General features: G+C 41.5%; 1 protein-coding gene across 2 annotated transcripts in view; it reads right to left on the bottom strand.

Annotated features, from left to right (window-relative positions):
• Positions 1-19,684, bottom strand: part of G3BP1 (G3BP stress granule assembly factor 1) — a 75,965-nt gene that overhangs the window by 9,583 nt on the left and 46,698 nt on the right. For both annotated transcript variants that reach the window (XM_089682802.1, XM_089682803.1), the window contains exons 2-4: positions 2,234-2,347; positions 1,145-1,226; positions 870-1,043 (exon numbers count right to left, since the gene is read on the bottom strand). In XM_089682802.1, coding sequence (XP_089538928.1) covers positions 870-1,043; positions 1,145-1,226; positions 2,234-2,347 — 370 coding nt within the window. The remainder of the gene's footprint in view (positions 1-869; positions 1,044-1,144; positions 1,227-2,233; positions 2,348-19,684) is intronic.

The raw sequence follows: 19,684 nt of genomic DNA, 5'->3' as shown, positions 1-19,684 counted from the left end.
AAAAAATTAACACATTTAAAAGGTCATAATCCTCCAAATATGAAACAATTTGAACTACTGAGATTTTCCAGGAAACCAAAAAGTAAAAAGGGCTCAAGTTTACTAGAACCCGCATTTTTCACAGGCCTTTTGATTAGCTGCTGCATTTACTCTGCAACCGCTTATTTTAAAAAATTATGTGGTCACAGCTTCAGTGGGTTCAAATGAAGGGCAATGGTAAAATAAGAATACGCTAGCCAACATTTTCACAGGCATTCAAAGGGGGATGCTGGCAGCTACAAAGGATTATCCCGTGAGGCACACAAAACGAATACCAAGTCACAGACACTCTGACTTAAAAGCTACATAAAGCGCCAATTATGCAACAAGAAATAAATAGTCATACTGGAAATTAGTTAAGCGACCAAGCAAGCAACCCTCCTTCTGACTAAAGAGAATGCCATACGTATTAAAATGCAATAGATCTAAAATGGTGCTGAAGGAGGTGTATGCTACCCCAGCGCACAAAGTAAAAGTCCATGGCTTTCATAGCAGAAGTGGAAGCAGCCCATTAGAATAAAGCAATCTGTCATTCTGGAAAAGGAACACAAGGGGGCATCAACTAAGTTCAGTCTTACCAAAAAAAAAAAAAGAAGAAGTATATTAAAAAGCTAATGGGCTTTACATGCAAGTTGCCCATTGGCTTTATAAGTTCTGCGCTTTGTTGGCGCTCCCTTGTATTCCTTTCCATCTGTAGTCAAGTACAGAGGATGATCAGACTGAAATACTACCTTGGGAAACCAGGGAGGGAGCGAGGAGAACCATTTTATATGTTCAACATACCACACATATGAAATCAATAAATCAGTGCTGTAAGGCAGGGTATTTACCTCTGGTGCCAAAACAAAGGTCTGCATAAAGCGCCGCATAGGTTGCCGGTTGTTGGACAGCTCTCCCATGACTTGTACCACGACCCCATCATTAAGAGTGGCATGAGCATCAACATGTCGGATCTTTGTCCGACAGTCCTTGAAATTCAAGGACATTACTTTTTTATGGATGTCCTGTAGAACATGCAAACAACAATTACTCGTACACAAAGAGGAAGATGACAACCCAACCTCCCCACCACCAACAAAACCATATCAATTTATATAGTACTTACAGCTTGCCCATAGACAGCATCTGCTGGTTTCCCATTGCTGTCCAAGCCACCGTGAACATAGGAAGAACTTTTGCCATAGAACCTAACAAAACAATAGTAAAACTGTTTTATGCATATTTCAACTTGAGTATGAAAAAAAAAAAAAAAAAAAACCCCTGCCAGAATGAAGCAGCAAGAGAAATGGTCTCAGTTTAATTTCTAGCCCTTGACACAGAGTACGCAAATCTGCAAACCCACTGGACTTTTTTCCTTGGGGCCCCATATTTGCGTATCAGTCTTTGTGCTCAGAGGGTGCCGCACTAATAGGGACCTGGAATTCCCATTCCAGGTCACCTAAACTCCGTGATAGTCTCTAATTGGCTATCAGAGTGAACAGTCAGAGAGAACATACTCACATATACTCTTTAAAAAAAAAAAAAAAAGCCCAAAAATACTGACCCTGACTTTGACCTAGATCAAACCTTTTTCTAGGTATTATTATTATTATTAATAAATATATATATATATTTATTAATAATAATAATAATACCTAGAAAAAGGTTTGATCTAGGTCAAAGTCAGGGTCAGTATTTTTGGGCTTTTTTTTTTTTTAAATTAGTACAGGTGTGTTTTATGTAGCTAAAAACCAAAAATGATTACCATTGTTTCTGGGCTGTACTACGGGTACAAACAACAACCAACATACACATGTGATAGCGCTGCGATCATCAGGAGCAGAATTCCACCTGGATCCACAAAGTAGTTGTGATGATATTTACCAACAAGTCAAAGTTACAAAATTGTGCTTCTGCATTAACATTTCACCCTTAGTTGCGAAGGGGTTAAACTAGAACCCCAGCCAAAAACACATGATGAAGACTCAGAACTTGTGTCAAGCATTTATATTGCCACTGCATCATTAGGGAGATGCATACAGTGCTTGTCTAGTTAAAGACAAACAAAAAGGGGAAAGCTACAGATTTACAGGTTTTCAGTGGAACAGAAGTGGAGAGAAGTTGCTCTATTGGGGACATTTGCTTTAGTGATTGCCATCAAGGTGTAACATGCCCACACACCTGTGTAAAGAAGCCTAAATAACATAGCACATACCTATGCAAAAAGTCTGGTGCCTGGTTAAGAAGGGTATAATATTGCCTCACAAACTCCCGCCCGACAAGCAGGGGACTTGGCTTCTCCATCACCATTTCTTTGGTCAACTGAAATCTGAAAGAAGAGAAAGCATATAAAAGATCAAAACACTGGCAAATATCCATTTACAGTTAGTTTTACACTGATGGTCTAGTAGCTTTGAGTTCCTGTACTAAAATAATTATTTACAATGAGTAGTAAACCTATACATTATGGAAAACCCCTCCCGACCACACAACTTGGTCAGTGGTGCACTCTTTACAGCTATGGATACACACAGCCCAGCTCAGGTGCACCCCTGCATGTGTTTTACCACCATAGTAAGCAGCTACCTATGGTGGCAAATGCATTAGAAGCCAAGCGGATACCACTGCACTGAGCAGGTACAACATTTGTTATTTTAGACACACACACACACAGGGTTGAAGAAACTGCCAGTTGTGGTAAACTAACCATGATTTAAAAAAAAAAACAGGAGGAGAACATGTTATGACAGACGTTTTAAATAAAGAAAGGTGCCACTGCTGACCACGTTCAAACATAAAAATCACTTGCTAAGTGAATAGACTTCATCCTGCATTTTTTTTCCCCTTTTAAAATTATCCGCTCAAGTTTTTAAGGAGCAAAGTGTAAACCAAAACTAGATGCAGTCTCTGTCAAGCAATCCAGCTGGCTAATATTTGATTATCCCTCTATCAGTTAAGCCGCCAATAAATCCCCACGGTTCACCAACCAACCATGACCACAATAAGCTTGTGTAAGAATTTTAATAGTGATTTACTGATCTCAAGCTGCTTTCACCTTGGGCTATGTGTAGGAATATCTGCTGCACTTGAAGCAAGCCATGCCCCTAAATCCATAAATCATACAGCCAAAGTATTCCTTGCAGGACTGAATGTCTGTGTTTTGGAAGGGAAGACACAAGCTACAATCTGTTATAAGACTGCACCTGCTGCTACTGTAACACTTGCCATCTGTTTTTACTCTAGAGTTGGCACATCTTAACCCGAGGTAGGCAAAGTTCACAGAAAAATAAGCAGTGTGTTTTGACGCTGTGACATTTTATGAATATTCACTCTACAAGACAATTAGAAAGACTTCTCGTAGATACAGCCAGTTGCCAGACAACACTTCCTTTTGAAAACCATGTAAAAAGTGGATGGATTGTACTCAACCACCCCCATTTATTCCAAGTGATTTTTTTTTTTTAAAGAATGTATGAGCATGGCAGATATCTCCCTTCATTTACATCTAGGTCAAAGCTCCTGGAAACTTAAAATGAAGCCTTGCTGTATTGTGATGCAAAAGTAATGAATGGCAACTTATGAGGCTTATCTGCTGCAAATGGTACGTTATTGTCCATAAGTGCACTTATCCTTTAGTGACCATATAGTGACAGACAACACACTGGTCAATAAGGTAAGCCATGACACTGACAGGCAAGTAGAGAACATTAGTCTGTATCAACAGCACAGTAGTGAAGTCACATCTAGTCCAGGAAAAGAAAAAAAAAAAAATGCATTGCTTGATCGTGATCTGGAGTTAATCTTTTAAAACAAGTAGGGAAAGCCTTAAATGGTTGATTTTCTAACACAATCTTAAATCAAACCACAGGAGAGCAAAAACACACGCTAGATGAAACATGCTACAACTGAAAGTCTATCTACAGGAGGACATGCTATTTATGGCAACTGGAAATAACTTGCTCTCAAATTTCTAAGAGCTGCTACGTTATTCATGGCAAGCCAGGAGAAACTTTGTGCAAAAGTTGGTCGCTATGAATGTCAAGTTATAAAGACTAGAAGTAGGAGGTTTTTTTTGTTCTTTTTTTTAAAAACCATTGAAGCGCACTGGCCAATTATTAGTATAAGCACTGGGGGAAGGTCACTAGAAGTTCATTGTGCCTGCACACTTGGCCCCCCTTACACAGGGGGCGGAATCCATTTCCCTCAGTAGGAGATCTGCTGATCCCCTGATGAGCAGAGCCAGCAGACATCAGGTATGTTTCTGCAAAGCGGACACAGACACCACCTTCTCTGCTCTATGGGCATTCAATTGTAAGCAGACTGGTTGTGCCCTCCGATCCAATCTGTCTAAATGGGTGGCAACAGATCCTCTTCCATTATATATATATATATATATATATATAATCAGCTTCACCTGAAAAAAAAACTGTCAGGCAGACCCAACTGGACCAATTGTATTAAAGCGACCTAAATAGCACTTTAGAATTTTGGTTGCACATCCCTTTAGTACTATAGAATACTACCTCACGATTCACAAGATTAAAGCCCGGCAGATTTAAAGCCACACATTATAGCTCCATATTCATTAGATTTAGTGTCTTTTACACCCTGTTCCAAATTATTATGCAAATTCTATTTAATGCAGGCCATAGATCGCCCAATCTTTTTACGAATAAAAAAAAAAAAAAAAAGTGATGGAGGGAGGAGGAGGATTCCAGTCCGCTATTATATTTGACATTAAAAAGTACTGCGGTTGCAACAATGTATCTATTTGTATCCAAACCCCCCCCCCCCCCAAAAAAAAAAAAAACATCTGTATCTGAAATGGATACAAATAGATACAATGTTCATGTTTTGCATTGTATTGGTATTGTTCTGTCACGTGTTCTGTCCCCCTTTGTAATGTACAGCGCTGAGCGAACTATTGGCGCTTTATAAATACTGTATAATAATAATAATGTTGCAACCACAATACTTTTTAATGTCAAATATAGCGGGGCTCTCTGCAGGGACAGAAGTAATTAAATGCCGGCCGTAGAGGAGAAGAAAATCGGCCGATTTTTTATTTTTTTTTTACTGTTGGTGGTAACATCGGCCTATTGAACAACCGATTTTTTGGGGGTTTTTTTGTTAAAAAAACGGCTGGTTTTCTCCCCATCTATGGCTTGCATAAGTGTCACAAAGATTAAATATTTTGTTTTTCAGTTTAACTCATGGATGGCATTGTGTGTCAGGGCTCTTTTGATCACTGAAAACAATCTCGGACACCTGTGATAATTAGATTGGCCGGTGAGCCCAATTTAAGGAAAAAACTACTAAAGGAGGGTGTTCCACATTATTAAGCAGAACACCATTTTCAAGCAATATGGGAAAGAAAATGGATCTCTCTGCTGTCGAAAAAGAGTGAAATAGTTCAATGCCTTGGACGAGGTATGAAAACATTAGATATTTCACGAAAACTTAAGCGTCATCATCGCACAATTAAGAGATTTGTGGCTGATTCAGAGCACAGACGGGTTCGTGCAGATAAAGGCACATTGAGGAAGGTTTCTGCCAGATCCATGCATCGGATCAAGAGAGCAGCTGCTAAAATCCCATTACATAGCAGCAAACAGATATTTGAAGCTGCTGGTGTCTCTGGAGTACCACGGACATCAAGGTGTAGAGTCCTCCAGAGTCATGCAACTGTGCATAAACCTTCTATTCGGCCACCAATAACCAATGCTCACAAGCAGAAACTGCTGCATTGGGCAGAAAAATACATGAAGACTAAATTTTCAAACAGTCCTGTTCACTGATGAGTGCCGTGCAACCCTGGATGGTCCAGATGGATGGAGTAGTGGATGGTTGGTGGATGACCACCCTGTTCCAACAAGGCTGAGACGTCAGCAAGGAGGTGGTGGAGTCATGTTTTGGGCTGGAATCATGGGAACAGAGCTGGTCGGCCCCTTTAGGGTCACCGAAGGTGTAAAGATGACCTCTGCAAAGTATGTGGAGTTTATGACTAACCACTTTCCTCCCAGCTACAGAAGGAAGAACTTTGCTTTCCGTAATAAAATCATCTTCATGCATGACCATGCACCATCTCATGCTGCAAAGAATACCTCTGCATCAATGGCTGCTATGGGGATAAGGAGAGAGTCATGGTGTGGCCTCCTTCCTCCCCTGACCTCAATCCTATTGAGAACCTTTGGAGCATCCTCAAGCAAAAGATCTATGAGGGTGGGAGGCAGTTTACATCCAAACAGCAGCTCTGGGAGACTATTCTGACATCTTGCAAACAAATTCAAGCAGAAACTGTCCAAAAACTCACAAGTTCAATGGATGCAAGACTTGTGAAGCTGCTATCAAATAAGGGGTCCTATGTTAAAATGTAACGTGACCTGTTAAAAGGTTTAAAAAGTTAAAATGTTGTTAAAAGTTTGATTGAAATAACTTTTGACTTCAGTAAATATGCTGCAAACACAACAAAATGACAATTTTCAGTTCTTTACAACCTATAAAGTGTTTTGAAACTTACTGTGCGTAATAATTTGGAACAGTGCATTGTAAATTTTTTATGTTTAAAAAAATAGTTATCAGGTGGTTTGTTCAATAACATTTGAATTGTACTTTTAAATAGTTGATAACATGAGAATTATGCTGACTGTTATTTACTTCAATTATTTAGGTAAATGAGAAAAATATAATTTGCATATTAATTTGGAACAGGGTGTAAATAGAAGCAAGCACCCAAATTTGACCTGGTATCCACGTCTTGTACAGCAGAGCTCAGGAGTGGCAGGGGCAGGAAAAGAAGCACAAAGAGCCAGTCAGGTGTTCTGCAGTGCAAGGGCATGCTCATAGGAAGGCAGAGGGACAAATGTGAACTCACATGGTCCACGGTCTAGTAACTTCTGGGAGGTGGGGTGACCCTATGAATGGAAAAGGGAACCACAGAAAATATTCAAGTCCTCACCCCTGCCAGACTGGGTCAAATGCTGGAGATATGCAAATTTTTCCCAGGGCAGATTCTGTTCCAATCAGACAGAAGACATGTTTTCTCAGTTTCTGTCCACTGTCCATTTATACCCAACCAACCTCTGATGCACTCTGCCTAAACGGAAAAGGACGGATGCCCTCTTTTTTTTTTTAGCGGACCTGGAGGTAAGCGGGTACAAACAGACGAGTCTGTTTACACCAGTCTGTTCATAGGGATGAATGGACTTTCCAATCAGGTCCACCTGAAAAAACTGATTCCGTGAACAGCTGTGGATGGGAAGCCTCATACAGAGCAAGGAGATGCTGACAGCGCCTGTGGAATCAAACATGCAGCAAACACTTGTGTTATGTGTCGATCTAGATAATTGCTGCATGTTCGATTATTTAACAATGGCCACTAATGCCTGCCTTATTGTTTTGTATCAGGCTTCCTGCCCACAGCTGTTTGCAGGAAAGGACATGATCAGCTCCATTATAGTCATTTACTGTTCGCGATCGGCTCCATTATAGTCATTTACTGTTCGTGTCCATGCATTTCTTTCAAGGGTCTGGCAGGATGAATTCTGACAAAAAGGAGGTTTCTGCCATAAATGATGGACCAGCAAAAGCGTGCTTGTTCAGAACAGGAAAGGATGGGGTGGTGAGAGCATTAGGGGTGTGGAAACCGTTGAGAAAACGAAGGGCGTGCCACGTGGTGTGGGGGACGGCAATGGGTGATGTCGGAAGACGAGGGGTCTACAGGCATGATGAAAGGGGGTCTGAAAGCACTGTAGGTTGTGTTAAAGGGGTGTGCTGGTGGGTGAAAGAGTGAGAGCACAGATGCAACAGGTGTCATGAAAACAGGAGCACAGGCTCAGCAGGTGGTGTGAAGCCAGCAGTGCATGCAGAGGGTGGAGTGAGTGACAAAAGAGCTACAGTGGGTGGTGTGAGGACAGAGGCAGGTTGGCTGGTGTGAAGGGGACAAGCACAACAGGTTGTTTGAGAAGAGGGGAAAGGACAATGAACTTGATACTGTTGAGAAAACAGGGCTCAGATTTAGCTTGTTTTTAACCACTTGCTTACTTGGCACTTTTACCCTCTTCATGCCCAGGAAAATTTTCAGCTTTCAGCGCTGTTGTACTTTGAATGACAATTGCGCGTTCATGCAACAATGTACCCATATGACTTTTTTTTTCCCCCCCACACAAAGATTTCTTTTGGTGGCATTTAATTGCCACTGAGTGTTTTCTATTATTTCTATTACAGTATTATGTATTTCTAATACAAAATTTTGCAAACAAGTAATTTTTCTCCTTCACCGATGTGTGTTGATGAGGCTGCACCGATATGCAGCAATGATGGGCAAAGATAAGCGTTACTGACTGACGCAACTGCTCGGCAGCACTGATCATCAGTGCGCTGATGATCAGTGCAGATGTCCCGTCATTTGCCGGTTATTGGCAGTACTATCCTTATGCTATGACAGTGTGAGAAAAGTGCAGCCAATAACCAGCAACTGTATTCACATTGTGATTTTGTGGTAAACGGCAGCTGTGATTGGCCTTATACTTCATGTGATCAGCTGTGTCCGTAGGACACCCAGTTCACGCCGCTGGGGGTGTGCGTTCTGGGAGGGTGTCATATGATAGGACGCCCTTTAAGAACTGGACAGTACCGCTCTAGCCATCATTCGGCTATAGCGCGGTTGGAAAGTGGTTAATGAAGGACAAGGGGAAAAAAGGGCACATCACATGCATCTTAATACAGAAATAATCTCCTTTAAAAGCATTGAAAAAAAGGTAAAAAAAAAAAAAAACACTTGGAAAATGCATCAACACATCAAAAGGAGAAGTGAAGTACAGACAAAACATGGGGGGTGAGCAGACAGCAGTGACGGAGCTCTCACCCTTAGAGCCAGCGGGAGGACCAATGTTGCATCTGAGGTATGATTTTTAGAAAAAAAGCAATCCTACATTTATCTTTTAAATCTTGGGCATTTTTAAAATGAGAACACAAGTATCAATCAAGTAAAACTACTGTCATACTTACAATGCCAGCATGTTTTACTTAGCCCTACAGCAAAATCAGTGTTTATAGCACTGCCTGGCACATCTAAATTTTTATTAAACATTCAGCGCAGACCTGCAAGGAATGCCAAATCAAGTTACCAACAGAACACCCATCCTTGACAATACATTCTGGAAATTATAGTTCTCCTGCAGCTGTTAAGTACATGCTTGTCACTGTACTAATGACACTGGCTAGGAAGGGGTTAATTATATACACACACACACCTCTCTATATCTATTAATTATATTCTATAAAAATGAAGCTCTCCAACGGTGTACTGTCACCACTGCACAGGCCTCCATCTTCTTGAGCTCCGCCCATACAACAGGCTGAGCAGGAGTCCCGAGCCACGGCACAGTACGCTGAAGGAACAGCACAGGTATGTTGCTCCTTTAGCATGCTCCGGTTCTTACAAAAAAAAGAAAAAAAAAAAAAAAAAAAACAACCACCTTGACCACTTGCCGGGCACTTTCACCCCCTTCCTGCCAATTTTCAGCTTTCAGCGCTCTCACACTGTGAACGGCAATTGCGCAGTAAAGCAACATTGTACCCATATGAAATTTTTATCTTTTTTTTCCTCACAAATAGAGCTTTCTTTTTGTGGTATTTAATCACCACTAGGTTTCCATTATAAAATTTTGCAAACCGGTAATTTTTCTCCTTCACTGATGTGCATCGATGAGGCTGCACAGAGGCAGCACTGATGAGGTGCCATGGATAGTCAGCACTGCTGAGCGCTGCTCATCAGTGCAGGTGTCCTGACATTAGCCAGTTATCAGCAGTACTTTCCTCACATTGACAGTGTGAGGAAAGGGCCGCCGATAACCGGCAACTGTATTTACTCTGTTCTACTGTGTCATTGGAAACAGTTGATCACGTGGTAAGAGGCTGCTGTGATCGGCCTTTTACCTCATCACGTGGTCAGCTGTGTCCGTAGGATACAGAGATTACAGACAGCGCTGGGTGCACGTGGTAGGGCATCCTATGATGCCCTCCCAGAACTAGACAACTGCGCTGTAACCGTCTTTTGGCTGTCATGTGGTTCTGAAGTGTTGTGACTGACCCTCCGGTGCAATGGTCACAAAAATAGGTACAGTGCCCTAAATAGTATTCCTACCCCTTAATGTTTTCCACATTTTGTCATGTTACAATCAAAATAGTAATTGTATTTTATTGGGATTTCTTGGGATAGACTAACACAAAGTGGCGCATAAATTGTGAAGTGGAAGGAAAAGGATAAAGATAAAGGATATAGGTTTTCACAATTTTTTATAAATATTTGAAAAGTGTGATGTGCATTTGTATTCAGCTCCCTTTACTCTGATATCCCCAACTAAAATCTAGTGGAACCAATGGCCTTCAGAAGTCACCTAATTAGTAGTAGAGTCCAGCTGTGTGTAATTTGATCTCAGTATAAATACAGCTGTTCTGTGAAACCCTCAGGTTTGTTAGGAGAACACTAGTGAACAAACAGCATCATGAAGGCCAAGGAACACAACACACAGGTCAGAGATAAAGTTGTAGAAGTTTAAAAGCAGGGTTAATTATATATATATATATATATATATATATATATATATATCTCATGGAGCACTGTTCAATCCATCATCTGAATCCAAAAACCATTTATAAAATTTTCCTTCCACTTCACAATTCTGTGCTACTCTGTGTTGGTCCATCACATACAATCCCAATAGAGTACATTTACGTTTTTGGTTGTAACATGACAAAAATGTGGAAAATTTCAAAGGGTAGGAATACTTTATCAAAAACACTGTAGATATACACCTTTGTTTCATGCAGATCAGAATGTATTGTTGCAGCAGTATTCCCCATCCCAAACACAAATGGAAAGGTTAGGTTTGGGGCAAAGGTTTTGAAGAATACCTTGGAAAGTTCATTATCTGCCTCCAATTTGATAGTAAAGCCACACACCTCACTACTCTATTATTAGGACTAAAATCAGTTGCATTAACATTAGTGTTCAAGTTAGGGATGCACTGAAATTTTGGCCACCGAAACATATCGGCTGAAAATAGCTCTATCAGCATTTTGCAGATAGGAAAAATTTAGCCGATACAGGGGACTGTGTACTGCACATGTGAGGGCGGAGAAATACAGGAGAGTAGCAGTGTATACAGTGACTGGCTGTCACTATATGTCAATGCCTTTTTTAAAGTCCAATTGCCAGTTTTTTGGGATTTTTTCCTTCTTCACTATAGCTTAGAGAATCAGCTGTCACTTTCCCGAGCTAAAAGAAACAGTTTCTTTTTAAGTGAAAATAGTATTAGAATCTGCACTGGTCAACATAACATCAAACATACAAGCTACCAGCACTATATTCTGCTACTGTGAATATACAAACATATGTATGGAGGTGCAGCACTAAAATAACCAAAAAGAAATGAGCAGTGAAAGGGGAAATATCAGAAGTCATTGACGTTTGAGTCTAATGAAAGCCCAAGATCTTTCTATCCTTAAAAAAAAAAAAAAAAAGGTATTACATTTTGCCACTTCCTACAGGGAAAAAAAAAAAAAAGCCTTTAAGTCATGAAAAAATACAGCACGAGTAGGAGGATCATAAACATTAGGAGCCACCCGTTTCTCAGTGGTAGAACTTCCCTATAGGCAACAGGGATTTTCAGGTGACTACTTGTCATTCTAAGAATGTATATGCTCACCTGTCCCTGTGGGAAACGATATATAGGACGTACCACTAGGGAAGCACACATTTGCTTTAAACAAACATTGAAAATATTAGAAAGGGCTTTAAATGGCAGTGCTTCATGGCACTATGCGCTTTCATAATAAGGACCCTGAAGGAACCACCTTCCTTGTTATAGATAAATACATCCCTCATTGGAGGGGTGGTAATGCCAAAAGAGATCTCGCTCTGAGGTTAGGTGGATCTACGACCATAAGACTTATGTACCATATTGCTTGAATATAGATGGGGATATAAATTGTTTTATTAATAATTAAGGCATTATTTGTTATGTAAATTATACGGTTTTTTATCTTTTGTCGTATTGTAGAGACTGCCGGCTGTATTTTAATTAAGTTTTTTTTTTTTTTACAGACAATAATTCAGAGGTGTAATTACCCTGTTTACCTCTAGGGATTATTTTAGAATTCTTATAGTGCTCGCCTCCAGGGGGTTGAGACATTCATAACATTTCGATGCATCTGATCATCAGTAGGGGGCGGTGCAATAGAGGTTGCTTGTATGATTCCCTTTATATGGTTTGGTCGCATGGGTCTTTGCATCGCGGTCTGCACCAGCCTGCGGTATTTAGATTGCCATAGCAACCTTGATGTTGCAGTGGAGGTGACCAATCACAGTCGGTCTTCTCTTTGGAATCTTTCCATACAAGCGCGGTGATGGAAATGCGCCCTTAATCCCCGATGATGTCATATCTAATGAAACGCATTGGGTGGAGCTAGGGCATACATCACCACACATGCACGCCCGCAGCCCTCTTAGAAGTGGCACACGCGTTCTTTTACCTGCATACAACGCTGTATTGGATTGTGATACAAATGCATTAATGTGGTTCAATAAATATTTAAGGATTTTACACTGTGGGTGCTTTTCTGGTTTCATGTACCTGCTTTCAATGTGCTTAACAATGATCTTCCCATTTGAAGTGCGGGAAAACGGATTAATACATGGTTGGAGGCCAAGAAGGAGTTTTGGAGAGGCTGCTGTTTGATTACATCTGTGCCTTAATTGACTATTCTAGAATATGATGGCTAATATTATCCGGTAAGCCTCCTGTGAGCACTGAGTGGGGTGACACATGGTGTATTTGGATACACTTGATATTCTTTATCATTGAAGACGCAGGATTTGATTGATGGATATTATTTATATATAGAGCGTTTGGCACAAGGACTGATTTGATCACCTTTTAGTGTTTGTTCACCATTCACATTATTTTTGATTTGAGCGCTGTATCTCCATACATAAAAATTTTTTTAGTTTTTCTGCCATGCTAAAAGGAAAAAAAAAAAAGCCAACAAATTAATTTAAAAAACAGCACTAACATATGACAGCCAGTGAAGGAGGCTCTCTGAATACACTGCTCCTCTCCTGCCCCCTCCTTGCACACAGCCCCCCCTTACAACGATAGCCTGTCATTCATATGCTATCACATTGGGGAGTATTGGTCACCTATGTGATAGCAATAAACTCATAAAAAGGCAACAAAAATCGTAAAAAAGACAACAAAAAAGTTAAATAAAAAAAATATATTGAAAGTAGAAAAGAAAAAAAAAATAAATAAAAATTGGAGCCGCCCCACCTCCGCAGACATTTCGGTTTGGTTTTTGGCCACATGCATTCTGAATTTTCGGTATCTGTTTCGGCACCAGATTTTTCATTTCGGTGCACCACTAGTTCCAGTAGCGTAAAAACACTTGTAATGTCTGGACAAAATTGATAGTGCAGACGCCAATAGTATGCAATACCTTATCCTGGGTAAATTACAATGAACATCTGTCAGTTTCCCACCATAAATCACAAAGGAATGCGCACGGTATTCCTGTGCAATTTAAACCCGTTCGTTTTGAATGGGTGCATTCTAGTGTGAAGCAGGGCTTAAAAATGTTCCAAAACCCAGGACCCTGCATTCACTATATCTGGTCTCCCACAGTACACACAACATAGAAATGCAATTATTCTAGTAAATATAAACTGCTAAATACCTTTTCACATCAGCAGTTAGAAGTCACAAGACTGCTCTATCAGTGTCCAGCCGAGCACATTAAAGCGTGTAGGAGTTTTCATTTTGCTATAGGAGGATGCAGAACCCCTGACCTATGAACAGTGCTGAATGGCTCTGTGCTGATCACATGCACTCTTCCAAGAAAGAAAAAAAAAAAAAAACTCTAGCAATACAAACCAAACTGAGAATGTGCAGAGTGTCTCCACCCAATATTTCTTATCAGGAGATAAGAGGAGAACACTAGGAGAGGATCAGAAAAGTCAGGATAAACCAGCCTTTTTACACAATGCAGAGGATGAACCCCTTAGGTTCCACAGTGAGTATAACAAGCATGCTTTACTGCATATACAGACTGATTTTACTGCTGTGGGTTTAGTAACACTTTAAAGTGCACTAAGGTCTATGTTGAAATTAAGTTTATCGTTTTCTGCTAGGGGTTCCTTTTCCTTGTGGTAACTGCAAAGGGATCCTATTTAAGTGTTACTAAACCCACCAATAACAGTAAAATCAGTCTGTATATGCAGTAAAGCATGCTTGTTATACTCACTGTGGAATCTAAGGGGTAATCCTCTGCCTTGTGTAAAATGGCTGTTTGATCAAGTCTTCTCTGATCCTCCTCTTGTTCAAATGTCCACCTGATAAGACAAACGTAACCCCTTAGTCACATGCACATGCTCAGTTTAGTGAGCATTGCTAAAAAGTTTTTTTTTTCTGGGACAGTGCATGTGAGCCGCACAGGGACAATCAGTGCTGTCCACACAGAGGGTCAGGGGTTTTGCATCCTCCTACAGCAGAAAGAAAAAACTCCTCCTGCAAGCTTTAACCAGTGCACTGCTGAAGTCACAAGACTGCTCTGATGAGAAAAGGTATTTAGCAATATATATTTAATAAAATAATTGCATTTCCATGTTGTGTGTACTGTGGGAGACCAGATATAGTGAATGCAGGGTCCGGGGTTTAGTAACACTTTACCCCAGCTAAAGGTGAAAAAGGTCAATACCATGAAATATTGTTTATACCATATGGGGAGGGGTGCCACGACGACTCACTCAGCATTCTCGTGGTGTGACACAGAGCCAATCAAGATTCTGCAAACATGGCCAATACTCCATAGTAGGTAATTTCACAGCAGCTAGATGTGGACACACTGGACCCTGGTCAGGCTGCAGCAGTCCAAACTTTATGCTGAGCAAGAGTACTCTTGTACTACCGTATTTTCAGGCATATACGACGACCCCCTACTTTTCCTTTTAAAATATAGGGTTTGGGCTATACTTGCCGTATAAGACTATCCCTCTTCCAACGCACACCAAATAAAAATTAAAAAATATCAGATTTGATGTCTATATGGTATGTTTTTTCAGTATGGTATTCCAATGATGGGGCACTATTCCTCCCACTGACACCAATGATGGTGCCCCATCATTGGTGCCAGTGTGGGAGGAATAGCGTCCCATTGGTGCCAGTGTGGGAGGAATAGCGTCCCATCATTGGTGCCAGTGTGGGAGGAATAGCGTCCCATCATTGGTGCCAGTGTGGGAGGAATAGCGTCCCATCATTGGTGCCAGTGTGGGAGGAATAGCGTCCCATCATTGGTGCCAGTGTGGGAGGAATAGCGTCCCATCATTGGTGCCAGTGTGGGAGGAATAGCGTCCCATCATTGGTGCCAGTGTGGGAGGAATAGCGTCCCATCATTGGTGCCAGTGTGGGAGGAATAGCGTCCCAACATTGGTGCCAGTGTGGGAGGAATAGCGTCCCAACATTGGTGCCAGTGTGGGAGGAATAGCGTCCCAACATTGGTGTCAGTGGGAGGAATAGCGTCCCAACATTGGTGTCAGTGGGAGGAATAGTACCCCATCGGTGTCAGTGTGTGGTGTCAGTGGGGGGGAGGAACAGTGCCGCATCGTTGGTGTCAGTGGGAGGAATAATGCTACATCATTAGTATCAATGACACCAATGATGGGGCACTATTCCTCCCACTGACACCAATGACACTTGCGGACCCCTGCTCCAGCATGGTGCTGTTGCAGCCAGCATATGTGGTTGCAGCAGCACCTCTGCATGGCACACTTACCGGCCGCTCCCTCACTCAATTTTCGTGGGGCCGCTTGGCTCCGCCTCCTCGCCAGTGATTGGCCGCCTGTGTGCCTTTCCTGAGCTACAGTTCTGGCGCCCAATCACCGGTGAGGAGGTGGAGCCGAGCGGCTGCGCGAACGTCAAGCGGCCGAACTGAATGAAGGAGCAGCCGCGTTTCCTGGACTGGATCGTCGTGGCACTGGGACCGGAGCCAGGTAAGAAACAGCAGCCCACCCCTGTACTTAATGTCCCTTCCGTTGGAAGGGGGGGCGGCACCAAGCTGCCCCTAAAAAGTGCCTCCCTGACACCAAGTGTCAGCATGCCGTATACCGGCATACAAGACGACCCCTGACTTTTGAGAAGATTTTCATGGGTTAAAAAGTCGTCTTATACGCCAGAAAATACGGTAATATAAAAGTTCATTAATCTTCAAAGGGAAACGCACCGTAGTTATACCTGCGTTTATGTCATAAAATATTAAAAAATCAGCAAACAGTTCATCAAATTGCTCTCCTGATGACGCTGTTATTCCCAATAAGCTTGATACACTCTGGTGATTGTGCATGAAATGGATAAAGTGAGCCCTACACGCCCAGATGTTACACCGCCGGATCATGGAGGTCCAGCGGTCATCTCATAGTACCAGCTGGTCAGTGTTTTTGTTGAACAATTTCACTGCATTGCTTATTTTATCTCACACAAACCACAGTGTATGTTTTATCTTTGACATTTTACCTTATACTGTTGAAATATTCTTATTTTGAAATACTACACTATGGGAATCCCCCCTTATTTTGCTCTGCACCGAGCACTTTAATTTCCTAGCTATCCCCCGAGGACCATCCCAATGCCTGAAAGAGGATGACCCACGCATTCCTTAAAAAGGAACCCCGGCTGAATGTCTTTTCCTGTAACCAAAAAGGAGAGCAGACTACCTCCAGGCTGTATCCAGACCCACCTTAAGAAGGGATACCTGGTAGACCACCTATATATGATACACCGTGCTAATTTTAAGCGCATCTGGTGAGTGCGCACTTTATCCAATTCTTGCACAATCACCTGAGTATATCAAGCGTCATCAGGAGAGCAATTTGATGAATGGTGTTTGCTTATTTTTTTTATATTTTATGACAAACGCAGGTATAACTACGGTGTGTTTCCCTTTGAAGATTTATGAACTTTTATATTAGTTCAAGAGTTCTTGACTCGTACATGTATATTTGCTTAGCAGCATACTTGTCTTTTTAATACACCTTTTAGCGCTGCACTTTTTTTATATCTTTATCTGAAGGAGTTTGGTTTTTACCTCAGTGCAATAGCTGCTCTTATAACTTAGAGCTCGCTTTCTCTATTTACATGAACATGAGTACTGAAGACCTACTTAGACAAGGTGGGCTAGTGAAGTCCTAAACTACAGCTAGCTCTTGAAGTCAAAAGGGAGGACTATTTAGGATCTACCAGAAACAAAAACCCCATCTGAGGGTTATGTTTACAATCCAAGAGTCAAGAAATCTAATCTAAAGCCAGAGAATGACTGTTTTCATCTGCTGCTAATCACACATATGCTCTTAACAATCCCTTTAAAACAAAGCTTGAAGACTTGACACTTTACATTTTAGCCCAACAGTGCAGAGTGTCAAATTCCTCAATACTAGGGTCCAATCCTAAAAGTCCCCAGCCATGTGCACAGCTGCCCCTGGGTTTAAACGATCTTTAGCCAGAGGCACTTTGAAGCTGAACTAAACACTCTCAATTACCATTAAAAAGTAATTCCACTTTCGTGGGGAAAAATAGTGTATTGCTACACAAGCCATATCGTAAGTGAATGTTAATATTACCCTCCGTTTTCTATTTGCAGCACAGTAATTTTCTGTAAAATGCAATATGGCTACCTGAGTCTGTAGACAGATGGCATACAGAAAGCCCCACAGAAATATCCTGTATGTGTGATAGTCTCACTGATTTTCCCAGAAGTCTGCACCAAGATTCAGATTTTGGGCATGCCTTGCAACTAAAATTTAATTTTTTATTAGTAACTCCCAAAAGACATCACATCTAAAAAAGGGATGTGGAACGTGCCATTTTCCTCAGAGGACTGCAGGTACAGCAGCTGATTGACAACTCTAAAGTCACTCCCATACAGATCCACTCTGCACATGGACAAACGATTATTTCTTCAGAGCAACAAAAGGTAGGAATCTGTAACAAAGTTTTGTTAAAATCCCTGCAATATATATAGATCAGGGGGAATTTATTTTTCTATCAAAGTGAAATGACCATTTTTTATTTTTTCTTAAACATTTCAGTTGCTTCCTGGTTACCTGCCTAGACCAACATGTCATATCCCAGGAGTCTTCATTTGCTTTTTTTGTTCATCTGGAAAAGGGTCTCTCACAGCTAAGCACGCCTGCCTGAGCTAAGGGCAGATGGATTCCAGGAAGTAAATACTACATGAATCATCTGCCCTTACTCAAGATGTCCCAAAGCTAGAAATGCTAGGGGGTGCTTTTCAACCATGGAGACACGGGTGGATGGGCACGTTTGCTTTGAATATTACATGGAGTTTTCAGTTTACGGTGCTCAGATATAGTGGTCTTTTAAAAAGAAACAAAAAACTGTAATACTATGAGTTAACATTTAAATACTGCAAAAGGATCACATGATCTCCTGCATCATCCTGGTAAGTTTTGAATCCAGAAGTGCACGACTGTGCAGCATGAACCCATTTCTGCCCAATGCAGACATTAACAAACCCTGTCACTAAGGGCGCATTACACCACCTGTTTTCAGTGCATTTACATGCGTTTGCAGGAATTATTTTCTCATAAATTTCAAATTTTTTTTACCAAGTTGATTTTACACACGTTCACGGTGCATTTATGTGGGTACTAGGGCAGAAAATGCAGGGTTTTTTTTTTTAACGCACATAAAAGCAATACAATAGTGTAAACTTGGCTTATTGGAATACATTCATTTTTGTTGCCTATGCATTCATACTGTGTTTAAAAATGCAGACTGCACCTGCTGCAAACAAAGCCTAAGTGGTACAATAACTAAGAGGCACCTCTAGATGCCTGCATGCTAATTCTGTTAAGTAACTAGGGTTTCTCAAACCCTCCCAAAGTCCACCAGTATCCAAAAGGCTCCTGACGGGGACAAAGAAACTCTGGTCCACCTAGACAAAAAAAGGGACACCTCACCTTGTGGCTAGCTGAATCCATCTACCAAGTCTTGGGTGAGGGTTGTCACAAAGACAGACCCCCAGGGCAGGGAAGGAAGGAACCCGATAGCCACATTCTCCCCCTAGACTTCAGGGAAAGCTTGAAAATGTACACATGAAAATGGAATGAAATGGAGAAAAAAAAAAACCCCACACATTGAGAGTAAAATGCTTAAGTGTTATAGAATGGCCAGGTATTGCAGCCTGGTAACAAACTGCCCTGGTCTCAGCCAAGAGGCCTAGTCCATTAGGTGAGGTGCAGGAGAAAGGGGGGGGGGGGGGGGGGGGTGTAGGGGAAAAGTCATGACTTAAAGCAGTTTCAGCTGAAAAAAAAAATAAAAAAAGTCAGCAGCTACAAAAACGGTAGCTGCTGGCTTTTAAAATAAAGCCACTTACCTGTCCCACGGTCCACCAGTGTCCTCACCACCTCTGGTTTCACCGGCCGTCTTCTCTCGCTGGCATCTTTAGATGTGACAGCTTGCGGCTTCAGCCAGGTGCCCGCTGCGCTTTGTGTATGGCCCCATGGTCTTCTGGGACCTGTCACGTGTCCCAAAAGACTACGGGGAGGAAGGGCAACTTTCGCTTCAGATTGCCTAGGCAATCACAGCGGAAG

Source organism: Staurois parvus, unplaced genomic scaffold (genome assembly GCF_062004578.1).
Source record: "Staurois parvus isolate SC_StPar_1 unplaced genomic scaffold, SC_StPar_1.0 ptg000298l, whole genome shotgun sequence".
Taxonomy (NCBI): Eukaryota; Metazoa; Chordata; class Amphibia; order Anura; family Ranidae; genus Staurois; species Staurois parvus.
This window is presented reverse-complemented; position numbering and strand designations above follow the sequence as displayed.